This window comes from Heloderma suspectum, chromosome 2, assembly GCF_057233095.1.
Source record: "Heloderma suspectum isolate Gila_16-S chromosome 2, 16-S_ref, whole genome shotgun sequence".
NCBI lineage: Eukaryota > Metazoa > Chordata > Lepidosauria > Squamata > Helodermatidae > Heloderma > Heloderma suspectum.
The window spans coordinates 371358995-371376371 of NC_139459.1; the positions used below are offsets into that span (position 1 = coordinate 371358995).

At 49.7% G+C, this 17377-nt stretch overlaps 1 protein-coding gene across 4 annotated transcripts; it reads right to left on the reverse strand.

The window, feature by feature from the left end:
• Positions 1-264: 264 nt before the first annotated feature.
• LOC146356074 (uncharacterized) lies at positions 265-16693 on the reverse strand. Of its 4 annotated transcripts, XM_084831584.1 has the most exons (6): positions 16607-16693; positions 14391-14567; positions 6278-6993; positions 3928-4054; positions 2340-2366; positions 265-2084 (listed from the first exon to the last, which is right to left on the reverse strand). In XM_084831584.1, the coding sequence occupies exons 3-6, from the start codon at positions 6962-6964 to the stop codon at positions 1264-1266; spliced, it is 1662 nt and encodes a 553-aa protein (XP_084687710.1). In that variant the 5' UTR covers positions 6965-6993; positions 14391-14567; positions 16607-16693; the 3' UTR covers positions 265-1263. The 4 variants fall into 4 exon arrangements, with proteins under 4 accessions (XP_084687710.1, XP_084687709.1, XP_084687707.1 ...); XM_084831583.1 differs by having other exon boundaries at positions 265-2363; XM_084831581.1 differs by having other exon boundaries at positions 265-2366.
• Between the last annotated feature and the right edge of the window lie 684 nt (positions 16694-17377).

Consider the following 17377-nt stretch of genomic DNA (forward strand, 5'->3'; position numbering starts at 1 on the left):
AGTCTCGCCACATCTGGGCTCACTAGGTAGGCTCCCTCCCTGTTCTGGCTGTTCCCATTCTGATTCCGAATCTGAGCTGCCAGACATCTCCACACGCTCAGATTCATTCCTGACAATTGGGGGGGGGGGGGAGGCACAAATGCCAGGCAGCCACCAAATGATCCGGGGAAAGGGGGAAGGCTAGTGGAAGGGGTGTGGCCCTCAGGGGCACCCTGGAGGGCTGGACTGGGATCCCAGTCAGTGGAGGCTGGTGGCTCCTTTTATTTATTTATTTAGCTCCGTCGATGCACGGGGCACTGTACAGAATAAAACAGGAAATCCCTGCCACGAAGGCGTACATTCTAATAAAATCACAAAATAAGACCAAAGGGAAGGGAAGGGAATACAGCAGACAGGCACAGGAAAACACTACAAAACCAAATAATCAATGTTACCAGCAATAATACAATTCAATCAAAGTTCCGAATGCTTTGGAAAAGGGAAAGGTTTTTAACTGAGATTTAAAATACAGTTAATTGAATCAAGAGTCTACAAATACTCTGGAAGAGAATTCCAAGCGTCAGGAGCAGCAAGAGAGGATGCATGGAGCCAGGCAAGGGACGTAGAAACCCTTGGAGGACAGGTAGGAAGCAAAGCATGAGAAGAGCAAAGAATGTGAGCAGGGCTGTGATGCGAAATAAGGGCTGAAACATAAGGAGGCGCTAAATCACGATAGGTTTTAAAAGTCAGAAGCAGCAGCTTACACTGAATCCTAGACTGAATAGGGAGCCAGTGACGAGATTTCAGAACTGGTGTCATGGGATCAAAGCGGCAGCCCACGGAAATAATTTTAGCAGCAGAATGGGGCAGTGAATCCGCTCTGGGTTTCAGCCAGAACTCTAAAGGAGCTATCCAAGATGCTGAACCCTAGCCCCAAAATAGGTTCAATGCCTTGGATAACTCCTTGAGAGTTCTGGCTGGTTCTGACTGGAACCCAGAGCAGATTTACCGCCCCACCGACAGAGGAACCACCAGCCTCCACTGATCCCAGTTTCAATACTCCTGGCGGAGATCCACAGTATAAGAAGTTGCCTTCAGGGGTTTTCTCTCTCTGATCAAGCGCTCTGGACTCTTCATGTCCAGTACAACGACTTGTGCAGAAACACAGAAGAGCACCCTGTATGGATGGCTAATTCCTACACTTACACACACCGAAAATAAACGTTTTCAAATGTAAGATTCAAGTGTACAGTCACATTTTCGTTTGGCGGGGCGAAGGGTGCCTCAGCCATCGGGAGCTTGAGCGAGGCGGGCCAGTGGTCTCTCCCTCGCGTGCTTCCTCACGATGTGTTTGATCACATGCGCCCGCTGACTGAAGCTCTTCCGACAGATGGAGCAATTGTGCGGCTTCTCCCCCGTGTGCATTCTCTGGTGCACCAGGAGGCCTGACGAATGCCGGAAGCTTTTCCCGCACTCGGAGCATCGGTGTGGCCTCTGTTCGGTGTGGATGACCATGTGGGTCAGGAGGCTCGTCTTCTGATTAAAGCTTTTCCCGCAGTTGGAGCATTTGTGCGGCTTCTCTCCCGTGTGGATTCTCTGGTGTCTATTAACGCTCGACTGAGTGGCAAAAATTTTCCCGCACACAGGGCAGGGACTCCTTCTCTTTCCTTTATATAGTTTCGGCGGGGCTTTAGTTTTGCCAGAGTCGCTACCCGGACCTATAACAGGCTTATTCTCCCTCTCTGACGTTTCACTGTCCAGCTGCCTGTCCAGTTCATCTCGATGGCCGGATCCGTCTTCCTCCTCCTCGCGCTCTGTTTTTTCCAGGGGCAGCCCTGGTGCTTCCTTCCGCAGCTTGCTCAGCATTCTGCGTCTCGTTGCATTCGCTCTCTGCCTGGAGCTCTTCTTGCAGGCCGAGCATTTGGACACCTTCTCCCCGGTGTGATCCGTCTGGTATGCGGTAATGCCCCATTTCGGCTTGAAAGCTCTCCCGCAGTCTGCGCACTGGTACGACTTCTCTACCGCGTGGACCGCCTCATGGGCGACGAGGTTGGTTTTCCGATTGAAGCTTTTCCCGCAGTCGGGACACTGGTAAGGCTTCTCTCCTGTGTGAATAATCAGATGTCTATTCAGGCTTGATTTGCGAGTGAAGGCTCTACCGCAAACGGGGCACGTGTTCCTCCCCACCCCTTTATGTGATCTTCGGGAGGCGGGAATTCTGCAAAGGTCGCCACCACCCAGCCCCGGAAGGGATTTTTTCTTCCATGTCTGTGGTCCACTTTCCACCCATCTCTCTGATCCATCTGGACTGCCAAAGATTGCACCTTCAGACTCAGACATAATCCCTTGTGGGTCCTTACCATGCTCCTTCGCCAGCCGGTCGCCTACTGGAAAAGAGAAGAAATGTGGTCAAAGCAGTGGTGTCGTGGTCAGTTAAGTCCAGGCCCTCATCACTCGGCTCAACAATACTACAAGCGAGAAGGATCTTGGAATTGTGGTAGATCACAAGCTGACTATGAGCCAACAATGTGATGTGGCTGCAAATAAGGCAAATGCTATTTTGGGCTGCATTAATAGAAGTACAGCTTCCAAATCCTGGGAAGTACTAGTTCCCCTCTACTCAGCACTGGTGAGGCCTCATCTGGAGTACTGTGTCCAGTTCTGGGGTCCACACTTTAAGAAGGAAGCAGACAAACTGGAAGGGGTTCAGAGGTGGGCAACAAAGATGATCAGAGGACTGGAAACAAAGCCCTATGAAGAGAGACTGAAAGAACTGGGCATGTTTAGCCTTGAGAAGAGAAGACTGAGGGGAGATAGGATCGCGCTCTTCAAGTACTTGAAAGGTTGTCACAGAGAGGAAGGCCAGGATCTCTTCTTGATCATCCCAGAGTGCAGGACACCGAATAATGGGCGCAAGTTAGAGGAAGCCAGATTCCGGCTGAACATCAGGAAAAACGTCCTGACTGTTACAGCAATACGACAATGGAACCAATGACCCAGGGAGGTGGTGGGCTCTCCCACACTGGAGGCATCCAAGACGAAGCTGGACAGCCATCTGTCAGGGATGCTCTGACTTGGATTCCTGTATTGAGCAGGGGGTTGGACTCGATGGCCTTGTAGGCCCCTTCTAACCATACTATTCTGATTCTATGAATTCACTTCCACAAGAGGTAGTGATGGCCACCACTTTAGATGGCTTTAAAATGGGATTGGACAAATTCATGGAGGATAAGGCCATCAATGGCTACTAGTCCTCATGACCATTTGCTACCTTCAGTACCAGAGGCAGTATGCCTATGTACACTAGTTGCTGGGGAACATGGGCGGGAGGGTGCTGTTGCACTCCTGTCCTGCTTGTGAGTTTCCCATGGGTAGCTGTTTGGCCACTGTGTGAACAGAATGCTGGATCCAGCAGGGCTCTTCTGATCTTCTTACCACCATTGTTCCTAGATACATTTGGCCTATTATTATACCAAGGAGCTGGGGGAGATCTCACAGACTGTGTTAGCCAGATGAAAGGGGCATATATTTGGAGGTCGTTATCAGAAAGCACCGCCATAACTCATGGTGATAACAACTGAAAGGGCTGGTCAAATTGATATAGGATAGGTCCATGCTTAATAAAAGAGAACTGCCATATTCGGAGGCAGTGTATCTCTGACTACCAAATGCTTGGGTGCAAACAAGAGGGGAAAGGCAGTCACCTTCATACTCTGCTTGGACTCTGGCTGTCCACTGTTGGAAACAGGACACTGGGCTGGATAGAATTTTGCTCAGATCCTGCAAAGAAGTTCTTTCTTTTGCTTTTAGCTGGATGTAGATGCTTGGGGAATGGGGGAAGCCATTCCAGTGTGTGTGTGTATGTGTTACACACAGACAAATCATAAACCAAAGCTGTCTCTTGAGAAGCTCAGATGGGATCTAATAAAGAGATACGGTAAACCTTACCTAGAACGATGGCATCACTCGTGCTCTCCTGTTTAATCTCTCTGCTGGGATGCTTCTTCCCCATCTCCAGAGAAGTCTGGCCTGCTCCAGAGAAACCCACAGCCGGTTCATCAAATGTACCCAGCACCTAAAACAGCAGAAGGGGGTCCCATTAGATACAACACACTGCGGAGTACAGCTTCTGACCAATGGCGTTTGCAATCACAATTGTCAGCTATTATCCATGTTCTTGAGCACGGTCTGTGCCAACCCATTTTAATGGAGATTGTTTATAGGTTGGCAAAGAACCCTACCTGAGACCATGGAGAAATGTCAGTATTTGTGAGTGAGTGTGTGTCTGTGTCTGACTGGATGGGATGTCAGGAGGTGAGAAAGAAAGAAAGAAAGAAAGAAAGAAAGAAAGAAAGAAAGAAAGAAAAGAGGAAGAGAGAGAAAATGCGGGTGGCAGAATGAAAAGGGCTGTCCCGCTTTTGCTGCTCTTTGCTCCTATTTTGGGGCTTTAGCTCTGCCTATGTATGTTTTAGCCACACCTGGCTCCGACCCACCAACACTTTCCTGGGGGAATATTTAACAAGAAGTTTCCCATCCCTGGTTGAATTGGTGATGTCAGGGCCGGGCCAGCGTCAAGGGGAGGCCTGGTTGGGCTCCTGCCGAGGGCCCACACCCAGCGGGGGCCCACTGACCAGAGCGCCCTGGAGTTGCTCCTCCTCCTCCTCGCCATGGCAACCTGCTTGTTCCCCTGCCTCTCGCTCCGGCCCGGACAATGGGGGTGATGGGAAGGAGGAGCAGCAAAGGTCACGGCCTCCTTGCTCCCTGGCTCTCTGCCTGCCAAGCCAGCAAGTGGGAGCAATCATGACCACAGAGCAGCTGGTGACAATGGCGGTGAGAAGGCAGACCTACGGAAGGGGGGGGGACCCCTGAGGTTTCCTTGCGCTCTAAAAGCTGGAGCTGGCACTTTGTCAGGGACTGGATCTGGGAGCCCACCCACCGTATGCAAACTGGGTGCTCTGCCCACTCCTCAGATCAAATGAAGGCCCTAAGCCAGCTTTCCTCGGCGTGGTGCCCTCCAGATAGTTTGGACTACAACTCCCAGCATTCCTGACTATTGGCCATGCTGGCTGGGGCGGGTGGGAGTTGAAGCCCCATACATCTGGAGGGCGCCAGGTTGGGGAAGGCTGCCTTTAAGCTGTGTTACGGGGAGTCACGAGGCCACCTAGCCCAGAACTGTCTATTCTGGTACCTCAGAGATCCTGTTTTAACTGGGGAGGCCAAGGGTCGGTCGGACCTGGGAGCCTCTGCATGCAAAGCTCACGTCCTAATTCTGAGCTATGGAACGTAAGCGAGGAAGAGAGAAACGAGACAAGGCAGGAGAGAGGAGAAGACTAAAGGAGGCAATATAGCGGTCTTCAAAGATCCGAAGGACTAGAACTGATGGGGTGGAAATCGAAGTATGCAGATTTTGGCCAAACACTGGGGCTGTTTGCACAACACAACAGCCCACCACAGGTTATTTAGCACACAGCAAGGCCGTGGGGTGTCTGCGGCCGCCATTTTGAACATGTAGCCCCCGCTTGGGGGTGTCGTGTGAACCCGTTGAGCGTGGTTTATGCGAGGGTTAAACAACCCGTGGTCTGTGTTGGGGTTATTTATGCAAGGGTTGTTTAACCCTCGCTTAACCCACGCTCGCTGGGCTCGCATCGCACGACAACCCCCAAGCGGGGGTTGGATATGCAGCATGGCACCGGGGGCGGCGTAGCTTGTCATGAATGCTCACGTAACGGGAAGAGCTGCCCCAGACAGTGAAACAGGCTGCTTTGGGAGGTGGTGGGTTTTCTTCGTTGGAGGTGTTCTAAGCAGAGGCTGGGCAGCCATTGCTCAGGGAGGCCAAAGTTGTAAGATTCCTGCACTGCAGATCCTGAGCTAGATCAGGGATGTGGGACCTCCGCTCTGCAAGCCAAACGTGGCCCACAGAGCTTCTGCCTCCCTGCAGGGCCTCCTTGGGTTCCTCGGGGGGGGGGGGGCTTGGCTGCTAAATGACCTGCACGATCCCTTGCAACTCTATGATTTTGGAGCCAGGAGCGTCTGTCCATCTTCACTGCCACCTTTAGAAAGAACGTTGCCTTGTACTGGGTCAGAGGATTTGTCATCCCAGCCCAGTATTACCTACGCTGACTGGCAGCAGTTTTCCAGGGTGTCTGGCACTTCCAGGGTTTCCACCACCAGCTACCTGAGATCCCTTTTTTAATTGGAAACGCAGGGGATTGAACCTGGGGCTTTCCGCATGCAAAGCCTGAGCTCTACCTGTTGAGCTATGGGCCTCTCAGGATGATGTAGGATGAAACATCCTTACCTGCCCATCCACTCTCTCTGACTCTCGCTGCCGGAGCAGGAAATCCTCGGCCAGGGCCACCGCCAGGGAGCAGCTCTCAGTTCCGTGCCTCCTGACCCAGTTCTGGATCTCTGTGGGCAGGACAGCCAGGAACTGCTCCAGGAGCACCAGCTCCACGATCTGCTCTTTGGTGCGGTTTTCCGGCTTCAGCCACCCCCGGCAGAGTCCCTGGAGTCGACTGCACGCCATCCTGGGCCCCTCGGCCTCCCGATAGCAGAACGCCCTGAAACATTGGCGCTGGACTTCCGCCTCTGAGGTCCCATTGCTCTCCTTCGCCTTTTGATCTCCCGCTTCTAGGGTCCTAGAAGTTGCCTGTTCTCCCTCTCCGAAAGCCAGCAGGCCCCTCGACACCCCTTCCGTGCCAGGCCCCTGGGGCACGTCGGAGAGAGCGGGAGTGGTCTTGTCCTCTGATGGCTGCGTGTTTCCCCACACGGAGTGTGAGGACTCTGCGACCTTCAGGAAGTCCTGCCACTGGGCCTCCCAGAGCTGCAGCTGCCCTTCCTCCGGCTCCCATTTAATCCGATGTGGCATCGCCTGATGCAAACTCTCTCTGGCCACCCCAGCCTCGATGACACGGAGGGCACTTCCAGACTCTTCCAGGGGCCCATCCGACTCCGGACCTGCTGCAGCCTCCTTTTTCATTTTCATCCTTGGATGGGTATCAGACTTCCTGGTGCCTATGCAACAAGGCGAGAGGTGGGATTCAAAGTTAAGTGTAACATGATATACATCGGGGTAGCCCACCCACTCCTCTCACACACACGCACCCACGCACACAACATTTCCAGTATATGCTAGTGGGCTCAGGTAAACACACTTGATTACTGCAATGCGTTATACGTGGGGCTGCCTTCAAAAACGGTCCGGAAACTTCAGCTGGTCCAAAATAGGGCAGCAAGATTGTTAACAGGGACTGGCCAACGAGATCATATCACGCCCGTACTTTTCAAGCTGTACTGGCTGCCAGTCCATTTCCAGGCCGGATTCAAAGTGCTGGTATTAACATTCAAAGCCCTTAACAGCTTGGGGCCAGGTTATCTGAAGGATCGCCTCCTCCCATATGTGCCTGCCCAGACCCTAAGATCATCCTCAGCGGTCCTTCTCCGTGAGCCCCTCCAAAGGAAGTGAGGTGGATGGCTACCAGGAAGAGGGCCTTTTGTGCTGTGGCACCCCGGCTGTGGAATGAGCTCCATAGAGAGGTTTGCCTGGCACCTATGTTGTACTCCTTCCAGCACCAGGTGAAGACCTTTTTATTTTCCCAGTATGTTAGCATTTTAGCTTCCTAGTCTTTTAGCTTTGGTGTTTTAAATCTCTGTTTTAAATATCTGCATTGCTGCTAGGTATTATTCTGGTTGTATTGTTATATTGTGGTTTTAATGCTTTCATATTTTATATTGCTGTATCCTGCGCTTTTTGGTTTTAATTTTTGTGAACCACCCAAAGAGCTTCAGCTATTGAGTGGTATAGAAATGAAAAATAAATAGATAAATCTATGATGTAGCCACATTTGGAATATGACATCCCCTTTTGGTTGTCCACATCACACAGTGGAAGGACTGAAAACTTTAGGGCACCCTTTCCCCAACCTGATGCCTCCAGATGTTTGGATTCAACTCCCATCAGCCCCAGCAAAATGGCCGATGCTCAGGAATTCTGGGAGTTGTAGCTCAAACCCTCTGGAGGGCACCAGATTGAGGAAGGCTGATTTAGGGCTTTTTTGTTTAGGAAAAAAGACAACTCGGGGGGCGGGGAGGGATGCAGGATGGCAGTTTATAAAATTAAAACTACAAAAAATGATGCCATGTACCCTCCCCCGCCCCCCAAGCAGGAGTGGTCCAAAGAGTTCAGGGTTCCAGCTAAGTATACTCTCCTCTGGAATACTGTGATTTATTTATTTGAAAGATTTTTGCCCCGCACTTCAGCCAAACGTTCAAGCATATAAGATGGTCTCTGCCCATGGAGGCTTACCATCTAAAAGACATGACACAAAAGGAAAAGGGATAGGGAGGGAGGATGGAAAAAAGCAAACTTTGTTTTGTTTTTAGTTACGAACCTCTTATGACTTTGATGCTCTGACTTGGACTCCCGCAATGAGCAGGGAGTTGGACTCAATGGCCTTGTAGGCTCCCTCCAACCCTACTATTCTATGATTCTATGACAACCGCCGGAATGGAAGACAATTCAAGCACAGGAGGGGCCAAAAGTTACTGGTGACTCAGGGGTTGGCTAGATGAACCCAAGGATACATTCAGCCCTGCACTCTGTTTCCAACCGTGATCAGTCAAATTCCACCAGCACCCCAAATTCCACCAGCTGAACTGATGGAGGACAGCTTCCCTTCACTCCTGGAACAGCTCCTGCCAGGTCAGAAAGTATGGATTTTATTTAATCTGTTCCGTCTATGTTTTGCGAATTGTCAGGCGTCTCTCATTCCATGCTCTCATTGATGGAATCAGATTTCCCCCTCCATCAGAAAAGTACACCAAAAAGACACCTGCAATTTACATGGCGTTTGCTGGCATGTAATATTTTGCGTAGTTTTCTTAGCTCGGTGGTGTACAATCAATGAGCAGAGCGCACACACAAAAAGAGTGCTATACGGCGGAGGCTGAAGAGAGAGGTATAAAACTGTGTGTATGTTATAGGTATATATATTAGTGTATTTTCAGTAACTTTTGTACGGCTAAATTTGTGTACAATTCCAGAAAGTAAAAAAAAAAAAGGTCCACAAGCCTACGTGACTCGAAAGATGCCATTCCACCGTGGGCTCCACAGAAACCGGTCATTTGAACCTGTTTTGGATTTCTCCAACACCCCTACTGCCAGGTGACAGGTGATGGTGGGAGGAGCTGGAGGGAGCTGGTGACCCTGCTCCCTATCTCTCACCCCTCCCGAGTTTTTAACCCCTCCCCCAACTGACAATATTCCATGGCAACCAAGCATCCTTAGACCTCAGAGGCCATTTTTCGGATTGTTGTTATTTGCCCCCTTAGGTGTTTTTTTTTTTATTGTACTTCTGAAAACTTTTGGGGTTCCTCCCAAAGCATGTTGATAAGTCTCTCTTGTTTCTTAGTGGTCCCATTTGAGCTACAATCTTATCGCCACTCAGCACCTGTGTTCACTATTAGAGGGAATGCAGGAAAAAAGAAGAAGGGGGGAATCCTCATTCTCTGATAACATGAGAATTTTTTGGCCGTTGCATTACATTTATGAGGAAAAGAGTCAGGATAGAGAAAATACTTCTTTACATGACACACAATTCACTTATGGAACTTGCTGCTGAAAGATGCGATGAGAGCCAGGTGCTTAGACAGCTTTAGAAGATGGCACACTTTTACAGAAGCTGGAACAATCGAGGGCCACTGAACCAGTGGTGAAATGTACCCTCCATATTCAGAATATCAGTTGCTGAGGAACAGGATCATTGTTGGTCCTGGGTCCATGGGGCCCTGGCCCCGAATCGATTTCCCAGACCCCTTGCATGCTGCAACACACAACCACACAAATTCTTCCTTAGTATGGCGATAAAAACATAAGAATAGCCCTGCTGGATCAGACCAAGGGTCCATCTAGCCCAGCATTCTGTTCACACAGTGGCCGACCAGCTGCTGAGCAGGAACCCACCAGCAGACATGAGTGCAACAGCACCCTCCTGCCCATGTTCCCCAGCAAATGGTGTACATAGGCTCACTGCCTCTGAGCCTGGAGGTAGCATATAACCATGAGGACTAGTAGCCACTGATAACCTTTTCCTCCAGGAATTTGTCCAACCCCCTTTTAAAGCCATCCAAAGTGGTGGCCATCACTACTTCCTGAGGTAGCGAATTCCATAGTTTAACTGCGCTGTGTGAAGACGTCCTTCCTTTTATCTGTCTTGATCTCCCAGCAATCAGCTTCATGTGGTGACCCCTTTGGGTTCTAGTATTATGAGGAGAAAAAATGTCTCCCTACCCACATTCTCCACACCATGCATAATTTTGTACCCCTCTATCATGTCTCCCCTTACCCTCCTTTTTTCCAAGCTAAAGAATCCCAGCCGTTGTAACCTTCCCTCCTAGGGGAGATGCTCCAGCCCCTTGATCATTTTAGTTGCCCTTTCTGCTGTTTTTCCAGCTCTACAATATCTTTTTTTAGGTGTGATGACCAGAACTGTACACAGTATTCCAAGCGTGGTGATAAAGCTTAGGAAGAAAAAAAACCCTTTCCCCATTGGTTTGGGATGACCTGGGCCAGGGTACAAATTAAGTGAAGACAGGCACAATCCTAGTGGGATGTCCATCAGCCTCTGAACTCAGAGGCTGACCGACATCCTATGCAGAGCGGGAGGAGTGTAGAGGTGGGAGTGCAGAGGCTTTTTCACCCATCCAGCTGGGGCTCTACAGAGCGGGAGGGAAGGAGGCTGAAGAGGCCAAGGATTCTTTGTGAGCCGGCCTCCCAAGGCGCCTCCCTGCGCACTGAACCCCACCTTTCCCTTCTCTCTGAGGTCACTTGCAAGCGTGGAGAGGCAGCATGCGCAGTGCCAGCTGCGAGGGGAGCGCAGACTCCTGGGCTTGTTGTCAGAGCGCTGTCCCTGACCTCGGATCCAGGAATCTGAACTATCCGACACTGTCTAGGGGCTATAGGATTGCTCTCAAATTCATTTTATTTGAGATGATTTTGAAGATAAATTAATCCACAGGTTTCACCTACTCTGAAATTTAAATAAATCCTAGTTATTATTTCTAAATGTGCATACAGAGATTAAAAAAAGCATTTGCAGATTTTATGCAGGCTTGTGTCCTGTGGGCCTTGGGCCCCAAATCTTTTAAGCGCCCAGCAGTGCCCTTGCCGAGGAGCAACAGACGAGAAGGAGCCGCTTGGGGATAGGAACTTGGAGATGCTGGAACCAGGAAATTGGGCTAGATGGACATTTGGTCTGATCTGGCAGGGCATTTTTATGTTGGCCACCACAAACTCCCTCCATCTCTACAACCCTCGTCTCTGACATTATTCTCAGACACCCTCCCCAAAACAACAAAAGAAGGAGAACCGTACTGCAGAAATCGTGAAAATAACCCCCCACAAAAACAAAAAACAAGACAGTCTTGTGGCACCTCGAAGATGAACAAATGTATTATGGAATCTGTTTCCCCACTATCACCACCTTTCGAGTGCTGTCCTCCAGGCTGTAAACCTGTTTTTGTTTTTAATCTGTGTAACAGCTCTTAATACATGTTAGTGAAGTATAGTATGCTGAAGTTAGTTAGTTAGTGAAGCTAGTATAAGTGAATAACAGCAACAACAAAAACAGATTTATTCGAGCACCCTTCCCCGACCTGGTGACCTCCAGATACATTGGGCTACAACTCCTATCAGCCCTAGCTAGCATGGCCATTGGCTGGGGGTGATGGTTGTTGTAGTCTAACACATCTGGAAGGCTTGGCAAAGGCTGTACTAGAGCATACAATTGATGGCGACCCCACATGTGTGGATCACCTTTCCCACGGGATATACATGTTGGCCCCTTTCCTGTACATTGTCAGGGGAGCCCTTAAGAATATTTTATTTCTGGCTACCTTTGGCCAAGTAGCTATTTTTAGCCTTTCTTGTGGAGGTTTTATCTTTCTACTGTTTACCTGGCTGGCTTGAATGCATATTTTAATGTTTGAAATGTCAACTGTTACTGTCATTGCGGCTTTTAAAGTTTAAATATGTGCTCTGTTTTGTAAGCTGCTTTTTTGCACGGGGGGGTGAGGGAAGGACCCCCATTATTTTGCAGGACCCCCATTATTTGGAAGGGCCCCCATTTTGGGGGCGGGGTGGGGGGTGAGGGGAAGGACCCCCATTATTCTGAAAAGCAGCCTAGTAGTATGAGTGAGAAAGAGATCAATTGTTTAAAAAATGGAAATCATCCTTCCCCTGACAAAATCTGTCCAGATGCAGAGAGAATTGGCCCATTAATGCTTTTATATTTTATATTGTTTTATTGCATGCTTTTTGGTTTTAATTTTTGTGAACCGCCCAGACAGCTTCAGCTACTGGTCGGTATAGAAATGAAATAAATACAATAAATAAAGCCTACGATCAATCCGGCAAGTCTTCAAGGCATGGCCGCTTAGAGGACATGCATCACCGAAAAAAGAAAAAAAAGAAAACAAGAGAGGACACTGCTTTGCATAACAATTGGATATGCTGGTTTGTACGTCTAGAAGCAAATGTAGAAATAAATCCTGTAATTGAAATAGAACTATGATACATCTGACCATAGTGGGCATGACCGTGACCAGGTACTAAACACTGAGGGTTAATCTCAAAGTCCCTGTTGCTCTCGCTTCTTATAGTTCTGTATCTTTAAACCAGATTTGGACTGGACAACACTCCAAATAGAGGATAACCTGAGATAGAGGACTGTCCTCTGTAAAGTAGGACACCTGGCCATTGTCCCTGCTGTGACAGATTTACACAGCAGCCACTCTGGAAATTGTTCAGCTTGTTTTGCAAAGGAAGACTAAAGGTGACTAAAGGTTTTCTCTCTTTCTCCCCTGTCCCTGGTCTGTGCGGACACAGCTGCGTGAATAACGGACCCCTATACCCAGTCTTGAACCCCTTCCCACCCAGCCCCCACGGCCCGCCCGCCCCCAAATCTCCCTTCTCCCTCTTCTCTTCTCCTTTCTGAGAGCCTCCTTCATACAAAAAAATAAGCCTTTAAAACTCACTGCTTCTACATGGATGCAATCCCCCCTGTGCTGAGAAATTCAAAATCCAGCTTCTGAGGAAGGGGAGGAGCCTGTGAGCAGTGCAGATTGTGTGCGCATGCATGCACGCCTGCATACACACACACACACACACACACACGTGTGCACGCTCAGGGGCACACAGGCCCAGTTCCCACGCCTCTCTAGGAATCAGCGCTCTACAGGTTTAACTCTGAGGCGCCTGACCCTCTGCTTTGCAGAGGAGAACATGCAATACCCTTCTACAACAGCAAAGCTCGACAGCAGCCCCCCGCACCCCCTGCACCAACCTGGCACCCCCCCCAGGTGTGTAGGATTGTCACGCCCATCATCCCCGACTACTGGCCATGCTGGCTGACGGGGCTTCTAGTCGAGCCACACCTGGAGGGTGGCAGGTTGTGGGGGAAGGGTGTTCTACACCTCTGAAGCTGACTTTGTATACCCTGCTACCACCTTTGGCTCTGTTCCGGTGTAATTTCACAGCAGCCTCAACCAGGCCGGCCCTACCGTTAGGGCAGAGGGAAGGAGCTGCCTCTGGCGGCAGATGCTGGGGGTGGCAGTCCTTCGACTGTCCCTCCTGAACAGTACCAGGTCCAGGTTTTTGATGGCCCTTGGGCAAGACACCCTCAATGGGCCCCCTCCCAGGGTGAGTCGGCCTTCACCACTGTCACCAGCTGCTCCTCCTCCTCCTCGCTACCGCTTGCTTGGCAGGCAGAGAGCTGGGCAGCAAGGAGGCCGTGGCATCTCCTGCTTTTCTTTCTCACCATCAGCATTGTGTGAGCCAGAGCGAGAGGCAGGTGAACGAGCAGGTTACAATGTTGAAGAGGCGGAGCAACTCGGGGAGGGGGTCATATCAATGGGCCTCTGCTGGGGTGTGGGCCTTTGGCAGGTGCCGGACCATGCTAACCCTTGACACTGGCCCTGCTCCTGAGTCCCCGGTCTACACAGCCTGTCCTGGGCCCCCAAAACTAGCCTCCTGCCTCAGGTGTGGTGGAGGAAACTAACCTGCTACCTGTGTGGACAGCTGGGTGGGGGGTTCTAGGAGGTGCAGTTCAACACATCTGGAGGGTACCTGCTTGGGAAAGGTTGACATACAGTAGTAGTAGTAGTAGTAGTAGTAGTAGTAGTTGTTATTATTATTAATAATAATAATCAAACGCTTGTGTTTGAGGTGTAGTGCTCATTTCTCACCCTCTTGAAAGTGGACACAAGGCTCGAACTAGATTCACTGGATGAACCCAAGGATACATTCAGCCCTGCATTCTGTTTCTAACTGTGATCAGTCAAATTCCACCAGCACCCCAAAGGTGACAAAGAGGAAATGAAGATGATGGCTTTCTCCCGTTGTTTGTCCCCAGTACCTGATATCGAGCTTTTTTAAATGTATCGATTCATTCTTAGACATGACTCAAATTGGTTTACGAAGGAGGTTCCATCTGGGTTTCAACTGCTCTGTTTCCAGTCTTCGGGAATAGGGGACAGTGCCATTGCTTAGGTGGCCGAGCAGGCACCGTCCACAAGAAAGAGGTGTCAGCAGGCTAAGGATTGCATAAACACAAAAAAGTAAATACATTAAAAATCTCTCTGCATACTTTCTTCATACCATGCATAATTTTATATACTTTGTTCCCCCTTCCTCGCCTTTTCTCTAAGCTAAAAAGCCTCAGTCGTCACCTTTCCTCATAGGGGAGTTGTTCTTGCCCCTTTCTGCCCCTTTTACAACTCTACAACATCCTTTTTGAGCTGCAGTTACCAGAACTGTACACACAGTATTCCACATCTGGTTGTCCCACATAGATTTGCATGAAGCAGGCTTCCTCAAGGCTCTCCAGATGTTTTAGACTACAACTCATAAGAACACAAGAAGAGCCCTGCTGGATCAGACCAAGTGTCCATCTCATCCAGTAGTCTGTTCACACAGTGGCCAACCAGCTGCCCCAACAGGAAATCCACAAGCAGGACAGGAGTGCAGCAGCACCCACCCACCCATGTTCCCCAGCAACTGGTGCACAGAGGCATACTGCTTCTGATACTAGAGGTATCATATAGCCATCAGGACCAGTAGCCACCGATTGCCTTCTCCTCCATGAATTTGTCCAAGCCCCTTTTAAAGCCATCCAAAGTGGTGGCCATCACTATGTCTTGTGGTAGCGAATTCCATAGTTTGACTCTGCGTTGTATGAAGAAATCCGTCCTTTTACCTGTCCTGAATCTCCCACCAATCAGCTTCATGGGGTAACCCTGTTGGGTTCTAGTATTATGAGACAGGGAGAAAAATGTCTCCCTATCCACTTTCTTCACAGCATGCATTACCCCCATCATCCCTGACCATTGGCTATGTTGGCTGGGGCAGAGGGGGATGGTAGTCCAAAGCACCTGAAGGGCATTACTTTGGGGAAAGCTGATAAAAAGGCATTATGGTATTTATTTATTTTATTTAAAACATTTGTATCCCACCCTACATCGTTAAGATCTCAGGGCAGTGTACAGATAAAATCAATTTAAGCAGTATAAAACAATAAATAATTTTAACACCTAAAAACATCTTAAAACATTAAGCAAGCTAATACCAATTAAAATCTAAAACAATCAATTAAAAGTGTGCTACATTAGGGAATGCATTTAGCCCTCTAAGGCTTTGGTAAAAAGTCACGTTTTTACTTGGCACTGAAATGAGACTAATGCCTGCGCCAATTGGGCCTCCAAGGGGAGGGCATTCCACAACTGGGGTGCCACAGCAGAGAAAGCCCTCTCTTATGTCCCACCATAGTGTATGTATCACACTGGTGGGACGCAGAGGAGGGCACCTCCAACAGATCTCAGTCCTTGGGCAGGCATATATAGGGAGAGGCACTCCCTCAAATATCGAGCTCCCAGGCCGCTTAGGGACCTTGATATTAGTATTATGATGTTGTTGTTCAGTTGTTAAGCCATGTCCGACTCTTCGTGACCCCATGGACCATAGCACGCCAGGCCTTCCTGTCCTCTGCTCTCTCCCGGAGTGTGCTCAAGTTCACAGTATTATGATACTGGCAGCTTTATTTCTGACTCCTTTCCTAATTATGCCTAACATGGGATTTGCCTTTTGCACATTGGGCCAACGTTTTCCTCAAGCACCACAACCCCAAGATTTTTTCTTCCTGGTTTTTTTAAATCCCATCAGCATCTATGAAGTTAGGATGTTATGTCCCACTCTGCATGACTTTACCCTTGCTTAGACTGAATTGCATTTGCCATTTTAAGTTTCTCCCCTACACGCCCCCCCCTGCCAATTGAGGATCACACTTCATACCTTTGATGAAGCTGAACCTAGATGTTTGGGACTTCAGCTCCCACCATCCTTTACCATTGGCCATGCTGGCTACTAGGGCTGATGGGAGTTGCAGTCCAACAAGATCTGGGAAGCTTCAAGTTGCCCGCCCCTGCCCTATGCCATAAGAAATGTGCTACAGGTGCCATGAGACAGGTCCTTGTTTCTCCCAGTACAGGTGTAAAAATAGCTGGGAAGAGCTTGACAGATTGTATGGTCACTGGAGGTTACTGTGATGAATAAACCGCTTATTCTGATCTTGCATACCTTTGGGGTCTGCAGAAGAAAGTGTCACAGGCTCTACTTCTTCAATGTCATGGCTTTCTGGAATCACTGGGCAGGATCCAATGTTAGTCCTATGTAGAGCAGACCCATTGAAATGAATGAAACTTCAGTTAGTCATGACTAACATACGTCTCATTCATTTCAATGGGTCTATTCTACATAGGACTAACGTTGGATACTAGCCACTCTTTACAGATTTTTAAAAATCTCTGAATTCCTCCTGCCCACTTTATCCCCACAACAGCCCTGTGAGGTAGGGTAGGTTGAGACAGGGTGACTGGCACAGGTTTAATTCCTCCCCTGCCTATTGTATCCACACAACAGCCCTGTCAAGTAGGTTAAGCTGAGGGAGGAGCGAAAGGCCCAGATCCAATCCCCCCCATTTTATCCCCACAACAGCCCTGCGAGGTAGGTTAGGCTGAAAGAGGCTGATTGGCCCAGATCCTATTCCTCCCCCGCCCACTTTATCCCACAACACCCCTGTGAGGGAGGCTAGGCTGAGAGGGGGTGACCTGGCTAACATCCCCCGGCCAGATTCATGGCTATCTGAACCTGGCTCTCCCCGCTCCTAGCCTGACCCCCTGGCCGCTACGCCCGTTGAATCAGTGCCTGCCTTTGGCCCGCTGCGCCGGGGCCAAAAGAAGCGGCCCGGCAGGCTTCTCCGCAGCTCCGGGCATCGAGTGCCTGACGCGGGTTTGGGACCCCGTAACGTGTGGAACGGCGAGCCGCCCCTTGGCGCCGGGGGGCGCCCGC